This window comes from Lepus europaeus, chromosome 8 (assembly GCF_033115175.1).
Source record: "Lepus europaeus isolate LE1 chromosome 8, mLepTim1.pri, whole genome shotgun sequence".
NCBI lineage: Eukaryota > Metazoa > Chordata > Mammalia > Lagomorpha > Leporidae > Lepus > Lepus europaeus.
The window spans coordinates 69,418,265-69,429,095 of NC_084834.1; the positions used below are offsets into that span (position 1 = coordinate 69,418,265).

General features: G+C 49.5%; 1 protein-coding gene across 1 annotated transcript in view; it reads right to left on the reverse strand.

The window, feature by feature from the left end:
* HADH (hydroxyacyl-CoA dehydrogenase) overlaps window positions 1–9,871 on the reverse strand; it is a 54,737-nt gene extending 44,866 nt beyond the window's left edge. Inside the window, exon 1 of the mRNA XM_062199763.1 lies at window positions 9,656–9,871. Within this exon, the coding sequence (XP_062055747.1) occupies window positions 9,656–9,787 (132 nt within the window). The 5' untranslated portion in view covers window positions 9,788–9,871. The remainder of the gene's footprint in view (window positions 1–9,655) is intronic.
* Window positions 9,872–10,831: the final 960 nt, after the last annotated feature.

Consider the following 10,831-nt stretch of genomic DNA (forward strand, 5'->3'; position numbering starts at 1 on the left):
GTAAAACCATGACGAAAGCTGAGGGCCTCTCCTGATAATGTGAAACCAACTATACTGCAGAGGGCCCTTATCAAGAACATAATTTCATGATTATCTTGGATGCAAGGAAACCAACAGCTCTCATTCTTCTAGAGTTATCAGGACTACCACCCAACTTACTGCCAACTTGCTGGGAAGGAGACAGTAATGGAGGAGTGAAAGGTCCCTTCTCCTCCCTTAGACATGTTATTTTTATAATAGTGGAGGACACCTCTCCTGGGACTTTAATTTGAGTGGCCATAATTTAAATCAACCCGCTGAGAACTCGTTTTACATTACAGAGACCCACAATGGATAAGACCTTGCCGACCAGCAGTCTGCAGTGGAAACAAACTTATCTGAAGGCTGTGTCCTCAGCCCCATGGCTTTTCTAGGCCTAGTGGAAGGAGGGCTTAGCCAGAGAGGAAATATTTTTAGACAAGGGTGCTTCAGAGCTGTAAAAATAGGACAAGTGAATAGCACATTTGTTAAAGCCCTTGAATACTCTGGCCACAGGGCCAAGTAAACCTGCCAAGCAGAAGCAGGCTGGCTTCACATGTTTTTGCAAATCCATCCCTGATCTGAAGCACAGCCCGAGTGACAAGTCTGTGAAAACGCCCACCGGCTCAGTGACTGGGCTCCTCCCAGGCCCCTGCTCAGTGGAGCTCCACCAGATGTCCCTCGAGTCCCCACACTATGGGAGGCTGCATTTCTCTGAAAAACCCCCAACCTGAGCCAACTCCCTACTCCAGTAGAATTCTGACTTCCTCCTGACCCCCAGGTAAGTGCACGAGGAGCCTTTCAGGTTCCCAGGTTTGATACAGACGAGGAAAAAAAAGCCATAATCAGCTGCACTTGCCAGAGCTGGCAATTCTGGGTCTATGGTTATCTCCTGTTATACAAGATTTCAAACTCTGTCCTCAGCACAAGTTGTCTTCACTAACTTCACAATCAGAAAAAGACGTTCTGTGGGGCTCTCTCCTCCACTGCCACCACCACAACCAGCCAGTCTGTTCTCAAACAGCTAAATCACTGGCTGGCCTCTTTTATCACATTTTTCTATTTCTAAAAAGTCAAGAAAATGCACTTCCATTTTTTAGACTAAAAGTCTGTCAAATACATGAATTTTTAAAAATATTTTATTTATTTGAAAGGCAGAGTGAGACAAAAATGGAGTGTGTGTGTGTTGGGGGGGGGGGCAAGATTGACTGATTTAAGCTTGTGAGCAATCTTCCATCCACTAAATCACTCCCCAAATGGCTGCAAGGGCCAGGGCTGGGCCAGGCCAAAGCCAGGAGTCTGGAACTTCATCCATGTCTCCCACTGGGTGGAAGGGGTCCAAGTACTTGGGCCATCTTCCACTGCTTTCCCAGGGGTATTACAAGGAAGCTGATCAGAAGTGGAGTAGCTGGGACTCTATCCATCACTCTGATATGGGATGCTGGCATTATAAGAGGCAGCTTGATCTATTGTGCCACAGCAACAACCCCAAAAAACAATATTTTTAGAAATTCATTAAGGGTTTGGTAATGTAGAAAAAACAACTTCTTTCCCAGGCTTTCCACCTCCCACAAATCCTGAAAAGGGAAAGGGATAAACAGACACATCAACAGCATCAACTAAATTATACTTAAGAATCTCTAAAAAATGCCACCACAATGGATACTTCCTGGGGGAGAAGTGACAAATCCAAACAGGTCTCTGGGAAGATTAAAATGGCAATGCTTATGATGACCAAAGGGGTTTTTTTGGTTTTTTTTTTCATAAGTTTTTCGCTGAAAGGACAAATGACAAGGTTCCCACAACAATTTCAGGCAACATGTCCTGTCCAAGAACTGCGAAGGACAGGGCAGAGGAAAGCTCCCCTCAAAGAGGAAGCCACAGGGCAGGGCCTTTTCCAGTATGGAAGTGACACCATAGCCTTATTGTCAGCATGCATGAAGCTGGAAGAACAGCAGAAACAGAAGAAAGAAACTCCCCAGAAAAGCTGGGGAGGGCGAGAGAGGAAATACAAGGACCTGATTAAGTCCTGGGAGTGAGTGTGCGTCTACTACGTGCAGAACGATGACAGCAGAGCACCCACGTGGAGGTAGCCAGCAGACACCTCTAACTTCTGAGTCCACAGCTGAGGACAGGGCAAGCCGGTGCCTGCTTACTCCAGACACCCACAGAAGACAGGGCAGAGGTGATTATCATAACAGTCACAAGAAATGACAGACAGCAAAGTGCTCTGAAAGGGATAAAGCATCACTCTGTAGAGTGGTTTTCCAACCATCATGCTGTACTCTAAATACCTGATGACAATGCACCCTTGGTACTACTCAGAAACACGTAAATACAGCACGAAGGCAAGCCTTCTCAACAATCCATGTAAGTTTTAAAGTTTTTACAATTGTTTGGACTCCCCCTATCTCTGTGTGAAATATCTTCAAAGTTAAGGGCCTAAATAAAAGAAATCATTGGGGCCAGCACTGTGGCACAGTAGGCTAAGCCTCTGCCTGCAGCTCTGGCATCCTGTATGAGTGCCAGTTCGAGTCCTGGCTGCTCCACTTCCAATCCAGCTCTCTGCTATGGGAAGGCAGCAGAAGACGGGTGAAGCACTTGGGCCCCTGCACCCACATGGGAGACCTGGAAGAAGCTCTTGGCTCCTGACTTTGGATGGTTTCAGTTCTAGCCATTTGGGGAGTGAACCAGCAGATGGAAGACCTTTCTCTCTGTCTTTCCCTCTGCCTGTCTGTAACTTTACCTCTCAAATAAATAAATAAATAAATAAATCATCACTGGATTAGATCTGATGGGGCTACATAAAAGCACCACATTTACTGATCAGCTGCTATGAACTACATTAACACTATTCAAAGCATCTGTACATGTATTTGCTCATTTAACTTAAAGAACTGTGATGTAAGTATCACTATTCCCTGATAAGGAGGCAGAAAGGGGTCAGGTGACTTCCCAGGTTCTTACAAGCCAGGAGAGAAAGGAAGGAACCCACAGGCCCTTCTTCAATCTTAGAACACCAGCCGGCGCCGCGGCTCACTAGGCTAATCCTCCGCCTTGCGGCACCGGCATACCAGGTTCTAGTCCCGGTCGGGGCACCGATCCTGTCCCGGTTGCCCCTCTTCCAGGCCAGCTCTCTGCTGTAGCCAGGTAGTGCAGTGGAGGATGGCCCAAGTTCTTGGGCCCTGCACCCCATGGGAGACCAGGAGAAGCACCTGGCTCCTGCCATCGGAACAGTGTGGTGCGCCGGCCGCAGCGCGCCTACTGCGGCGGCCATTGGAGGGTGAACCAAAGGCAAAAGGAAGACCTTTCTCTCTGTCTCTCTCTCACTGTCCACTCTGCCTGTCAAAAAAAATAAATAAATAAAAAAAATCTTAGAACACCACTCACCAGCAAACCTGGTGGGAGACACCGAACAGAGCGCAGCAGCATTATCTTGCTGTGGTCCCAAGAGAGCTAGGCAGTGAGGAGTGTGTGCTCAGGCAGATATGTGGTAAAGAGAGGTAGGGAAGGGGAGGAAATGAGAAACCCAACAAGATGCAGGTAACAGGTAAGGCCAGACCTAGGACATGGCCAGGAAAAATCAAAACCTCACTGAGGTACCATTTCTGCTCCACAAATCATCCAAACACATTCAATGACATTTATTGCATGTCAGCCCAGGCTCTGGGAATGACAGTATCTCAACCTGCCACATGTCCCAAGAGTAATATTCTGATAGAGGATGGTTTTTACCATCTCAGTAGCTCAGTGCCAGTGCGAGAAGTGTCCAATAAGGAATTCAGCAGCAACACAGGAAATGAGAGAACTTCATGACAAACAGGCATCCCATACCCTTGAGTAGGAAGTTAACACCGGGGAATAAGACTATTCCCTCCAGGGGCTGGCCCTAAGTCTCTGCCTGGGATGCCAGCATCCCATATAAGCACAGGTTCTAGTCCTGGTTGCTCCACTTCCAAACCAACTCGCTGCTGAAGCTCCTGGGAAGGCAACGGATGATCATTCAAGTACTTGGACCCCTGCCGCCCATGTGGGAGACCCAGCCTGCCTGGCTTTGGCCTGATCCAGTCCTGACCTTTGAGGTCATATGGGAGATGAACCAACGAATGGAAGATCTCAGTCTCTGATCCTCTCTGTAACTGCCCTTCAATCTTATATATAAATACTTCCTCCAGACAAGAACTGTCAAAATGAGGCGTGCTTACAGTCAGGTGACTGCCAGTCTCCTATGATCCTGAAATTCTCAGGCCCCCACACTGTTTCTCAGCCAGACTTCACTTTAACAACAGAAAAGAATAAAGCTAAAAAGCCCAAAGTAACTATGATCCTTCTTCTATTCAGAATCAGAAAACAGAGCTGGGGGCAGAAGAAGAGTTGGGTACATAAAGTCGATGGCTGGGGGAAGCTCTCAGGTCTGCCAGAATCCTTACCAAGAATCACATAACACAAAGGCTGGGGACATACTTTCATCTATAGCTTAGGATGCTCCCTGTGTCCCCTCTTTGTTTTAATACCCTAAGGAGTTCTCCTCGAAGAAATGTGTACTTTCTGCTTTTTAAAAAGTAAAAAACAGGGAAGTTTTGAATTAGAAGAACCTATCCTGTCTTCAAGATAAAAACTTTTCTCATTTCCTCAAAGTGTACTGCACTGAAAAGAACCCTGTGCTAGAAACCTCTGAAATGCAGTTCCCACGGAGCCCACTGCTGCTCGCGAGTAATTTAATGAAAGTTATGAGCCCTCTGGGCAACTCATGTGGAAAAGGCAATGGACCACACAAACCTTAAAGTGAATTCGCTCTATCAAGCAGAGAAATGCACAGCTAGTGGTTTCCTTCCTTCCTTTTTCCCCCCTCTTTATAAAGCATAAAATAATGTGTCCCACATGCAAGGTTCATTAAACGTCACAGGCTTCTTTGCTGGCCTAAGTGTACAGCTGAAGATAAATTGGCAATCAAAACCAAGTCAGAAGTGTATAACAGGCAAATACACAGAACAAGTTAATGTACTTAAATATTAACCTGCAGCCCAAGGGATTTTTTAAATTTAAAACAAACAAAATAAATGACAGGCAAAGTAGATTCTCCTAGAGGATACACACGTACAAATGGTCTGTGTTCTGATCAAATGTAATTAAGCCTGGACCTCACCTATCTTAAATTGCTTAATTGCCTGAAAATGCATCAGGTGCCTACAAAATCCATTTAAACATTTTTCACCCTGCTCAGCACAAACTGGAACACATGTTTAAAATCATTTTTATTAAACATTTATTTATTTATTTGAAAGGCTGAGTTACAGAGAGAGGGAGAGACAGAGCAAGAGATCTTCCATCCACTGGATCACTCCCCAAATGGTTGCCATGACCAGGGCTGGGCCAGGCTGAAGCCAAGATCCAGGAGCTTCTTCTGGGCCTCCCACACAAATGCAGAAGGATAAGCACTTGGGACACTTTCCTCTCTTTCCCAGGCACATTAGCAGAGAGTTGGACTGGAAGTACAGCAGTCAGGACTTGAACTGGCACCCATATGGGATGCTGGGGTCCTGGTTATAGCTTAACCCACTATAGCAGAACACTGGCCCCTAAAAATTATTATTTAAAAGAAGACCTGAAATTGTAGAGAACTGCACCTTGATTAAAATGAAAACTGGGGCCAGCACTGTAGTGCAGCAAGTTAATCCTCCGCCTGCAGCACTGGCAACCCTGTGGGTGCTGGTTCTAGTCCCGGCTGCCCTCTTCCAATCCAGCTCTCTGCTATGGCCTGGGAAAGCAGCAGACAATGGCCCAAGCACTTGGGCCCCTGTACCTGGAAGAAGCTCCAGGCTTCTAGCTTCGGATCTGTTCAGTTCCAGCTGTTGTGGCCATTTGGGTAGTAAATCAACAGAGGGAAGACCCTTCTCTCTGTCTCCCTCTCACTGTCTGTAATTCTACCTCTCAAATAAATGAATAAAATCTTAAAAAAAAAAAAATGAAAACTACTTCAGAGTTTAGGAGAATGAAGCTGAACGTGACTTAGGAGCACGACCTACAGGCTCATGTGTTCACACTTGCATGGGAAGTGTCCTCCCTCTTTGCAGAGTTTCCTGAGCAACAGTGCTATCAGCTAGACTAAGATGAAAGAGAACCATGATCATTATTCTCTTCCAAACGTTACCAGCCACCTCAGCAGCAAGGATCAGGAATGGGGTGGATACGAGAAGAAAAGGACAAGAGGACAGGATGAGTGCAGTGAATACAATAATCATAAAAGCAGCCAACACTCTGTGAGCTCTTGTTACGTGCCAGACGCTGTGCTAAGAGTTGGCATGCACTGATTCTGTCAGTCCTCTCCATATTCCGATGAGGCCAGTCCTAGTCTCCGTCTTACTTCAGAGGGGAAAACCGAGGCGCAGTGGTACAGTAACTTTCCAGGTCTAACGCGGCCCACATGGGACACAGCCAGCATGCAGGCCAGCCTCCTTCACTTACCCAACTGGAGCCCGTCTGTCTTCAAGACATAGCAACTAATTAGTCAGGGACACCCAGGACACAGAACACATCCACTCTGTGCCAAGAACTGTTGGTCAAAGAGCAAAAAGAATGAGGCAATCCTGCCGAGAACTGCATGTTGTGGGGAAGGGTGCAGAAGCAGAGCAGTGGCACGTCTGAAAACAATGCACACGAGGGCTGCTCTGCGGGAAAGCTGAGTTTCCCTACACAAGACCAGAAACACCGCCTAATGTCAGGAGGCTCACTTAAACCTCATCATGTGAAAGGCGGCACCCCAAGACTGCCCGCCGCGCAGACTCCTGGTCTTCATCACTTTCTGGAATGACACTTCCACTGTGTTTCCAATCTGTAGGGGGAAGAGCTTTCATTTTTCCCCTTAAGTTTCCAAGGGCACTCCACGGTCCAACTATTCCAGGCCTCAGATCACCAGTCTGTGTCCCGCATCACAGTCAGTCATCCCTCCTCAGGAGAAGCTCCCACACCATACCCACATTTCAGGTGCTGCCTCTGCACTGTCTGTCTGTCTATCTATCTATCTATCTATCTATTTGACAGATAGAGTTAGACAGAGAGAGAGACAGAGAGGAAGGTCTTCCCTCCGCTGGTTCACCCCCTAAATGGCCGCCACGGCCGGAGCTGCGCCAATCCGAAGCCCGGAGCCAGGTTCCTCCTCCCGGTCTCCCATGCGGGTTTAGGGGCCCAAGCACTTGGGCCATCCTCCACTGCCTTTCCGGGCCACAGCAGAGAGCTGGACTGAAAGAGGAGCAACTAGGTCTAGAACCCGGTGCCCATATGGGATGTTGGCGCTGCAGGCGGAGGATTAACCAAGTGAGCCACGTCGCTGGCCGCCTCTGCACCTTCTAATGCATCACAATATCTTTCATTGGTCAGGAAGGGCACAGCATTCCAGGGCCTGAGCAAACTGAGTGTGTGCAAAAGATGAGGCGGTGCTTCCTACTTAAGTTGCTACCCCTCTTCACAGCAAACTGCAAGCACAACATCCCAAACAGCCTCCGGACCCACTTCCCACGTGGTTACTGGAGGCCTAAGGCCTCAATATTTTGTTACTCAGATGTTGTTTAAATGTTTTAAAAGAAATACATTGTTTTATTCCTGCTCCACAACAAATATCACTCTAGGGATCTTGGGAGAGAATGGAAGTAGAAATGCACTCAAACTAAATTTTTTCTTGAATATAGTGTGTGGAACTTTTAGGTTAAAGAGACCTAGTCTCCACATGCCATGTATAACACAGATTATAGAGGTACCATGACCCCCAGCCAAGGCATCCACACAATCAAAAGGGCAATGTATGAACAAAAACAGTCTCAGAAAAGGAGAGTGTAGAGTCAGGGGGATAAAACATTATAGAAAAACAGATTTTAGGCGGGCGCCGCGGCTCACTTAGCTAATCCTCCGCCTGGGGCGCCAGCACCCCAGGTTCTAGTCCCGGTTGGGGCACCGGATTCTGTCCCGGTTGCTCCTCTTCTGGTCCAACTCTGCTGTGGCCTGAGAAGGCAGTGGAGGATGGCCCAGGTCCTTGGGCCCTGCACCCACATGGGAGACCAGGAGGAAACACCTTGCTCCTGGCTTCGGATCGGCGCAGCGCCGGCTGTAGCAGCCATTTCAGGGGTGAACCAACGGAAAAGGAAGACCCTTCTCTCTGTCTCTCTCTCTCTCTCTCTCACTGTCTAACTCTGCTTGTCAAAAAAAAAAAAAAAAAAAAAAAAAAAGGCCGGCACCGCAGCTCACTAGGCTAATCCTCCGCCTTGTGGCGCCGGCACACCGGGTTCTAGTCCCGGTCGGGGCGCCAGATTCTGTCCCAGTTGCCCCTCTTCCATTCCAGCTCTCTGCTGTGGTCCGGGAGTGCAGTGGAGGATGGCCCAAGTCCTTGGGCCCTGCACCCGCATGGGAGACCAGGAGAAGCACCTGGCTCCTGCCTTCGGATCGGCATAGTGCACCGGCCGCAGCGCACCGGCCGCAGCGGCCATTGGAGGGTGAACCAACGGCAAAGGAAGACCTTTCTCTCTGTCTCTCTCACTGTCCACTCTGCCTGTCAAAAAAAAAAAAAAAAAAAAGAAAGAAAGAAAAGAAAAGCAGATTTTAGAAGAAAAAATGCAAACAAATTAACATGGTACCAAACATATTCAGGGAGGAGAAATTAAGATATATAAAAATAGTGAAAATTTTCTTTTAAAAAGTATGCATTGAAATGTGGACTTGGTTGGAAACATACACTGAAAATTAACTTTTTTTAAATGACTGCAGCTGTTGCACTTGAGTACTCTTCCCCTGGCCCTCACTACCTCACCAACATCTAATTTGCAAAGGACTGAAACGCTAACAAATATAATCTGATAGGACGTGAACAATCACAGCTCTCCATCGTGAGCTGGAATGTAACCATTCAAATAAACTACAAGCATTACAGTAACCAGGTGATCCGTTGCACAACCCACCCTGGACTGCAGCTCAGCTGGAACAGGGCAGAGTTTAGAGACGTCTCCCCTCCCACTCTGCCCAGCACCATAGCTGCGCGCAGATCTCTGCACAGAAGGCACCAGGTCAAAAGTCAAAGCTGCCTAGCGCTGCCAAAGACAGCCCAGGGGCTCTGCAAGCTCCAACAGGATGATTTTATATAAAGTCCTGCAAAGGTAATGACTATAGTTATTTTATAGAGCGTGGAGATCGTTCGGACAAAGACCGCAGAATTTAAACCAAATAATAACTACATGTAAAACTGGTTCCAGTCCAGGTCTCTGTAAGCGAATTACTGTAGGGGCCGAGAGGCGAGCACAGGCGTCACGCCTCGGCGTCGTGCACAGAAAATGCGGTCTTCTCTTGCACGGCCCGGTTCCGAGGCGCCTCCGTCAACCCTCGCCCCGGAACGTTCCTCGAGCCCTGGGGACCTGGACAGGGACCAGAGGCTCGCTCCGCCCAAGGACTCTGAACTTGCAGGGAATGGAGACTACCGCGCCCGCCCTCACAGGCCCAGACGCGCAGAATTCCCACCACCCGGGCGGGGCCGGTGGGGGCCGGTCGGGGCCGGTCGGGGCGGGCAAGCACCTTCCGCGGCCAGCACGCGGCGGCCCCGGGGTGGGAGCCAGCGCTTGCGCCTCAGGTGGGCAGCAGCGCGAGCGGGGAGGCTCACCTGGGCGATGCCGGCGCCCATCAGCCCGCCGCCGAGGACCGTCACGTGCTTGACGATGATCTTCTTCGCCGCGGCCGAGGCGGTGGACGAGGAGGACACGGAGCGCACAAACTGCCTGGTTACGAACGCCATGGTGCGACGGCGACCAGAGGAGCGGCTCGGGCTGCAGCGGCCGTGCAGGCGACTTCTGGGGGCGGAGACGCAGGCCGCGCCGCAGCCCGCGCGCCCCCGGGACGTCACTGGACGTCGGGGCGGGGGACTGGCGGCGCGCCCCGCCCACGTGGGCGGGCTCTGGCGGTGGTGTTCCGCCCCCGTCACGTGTCAGTAAGTGCAGCGCTTGTGTCTTAGCGCTGCGGCGGGTGGCGGGCGTCAGGTGCAGCTGGGGAGCGCAGCCTCTCTCAAACTGACGGTGAATCCTGTATGCAGCTTCCCTTTGCATTGTTCTCGTAGCTAATTTTGTAAAAATACAGGAGAAGCGCTGTGGCTGAGCTTGGGAAGTCACTCCTGACGGTAGGGACAGTGTTACATTCAAATGATCCAAGTCCATGACCGGCTACACTGCTGTACCGAGTGCAAAAATGGGAATAGAAGTGGGAAGGGGGAGATTACACAGAGAAACTGAGTAACTTGAAGAGTAAATTTACGGAGAGGATCTAGACGGAGGGAGCAGCAGAGAGAGGAACAGGAGAGAAAAATGCAGTATGAGAAGGCGTGAGGAAACTAGGCATAGAGGTGAAGCTAGAAGGGTAGCTTGGAAGGATGGTGCGTTACTTGGATCTTAATTTTCAGTCCTTATTCACAATTTATATCTAACACAAGGTCGAACATGGTCCCATTACAGTATTGTTACCATATATATATATATATTTTTAAAATTTTTGACAGGCAGAGTGGACAGTGAGAGAGAGACAGAGAGAAAGGTCTTCCTTTTGCCGTTGGTTCACCCTCCAATGGCCGCCACGGTAGCGCGCTGCGGCCAGCGCACCGCTCTGATCCGATGGCAGGAGCCAGGTGCTTCTCCTGGTCTCCCATGGGGTGCAGGGCCCAAGGACGTGGGCCATCCTCCACTGCACTGCTGGGCCATAGCAGAGAGCTGGCCTGGAAGAGGGACAACCGGGACAGAATCCGGCGCCCTGACCTGGACTAGAACCTGGGGTGCCGGCGCGGCAGGCGGAG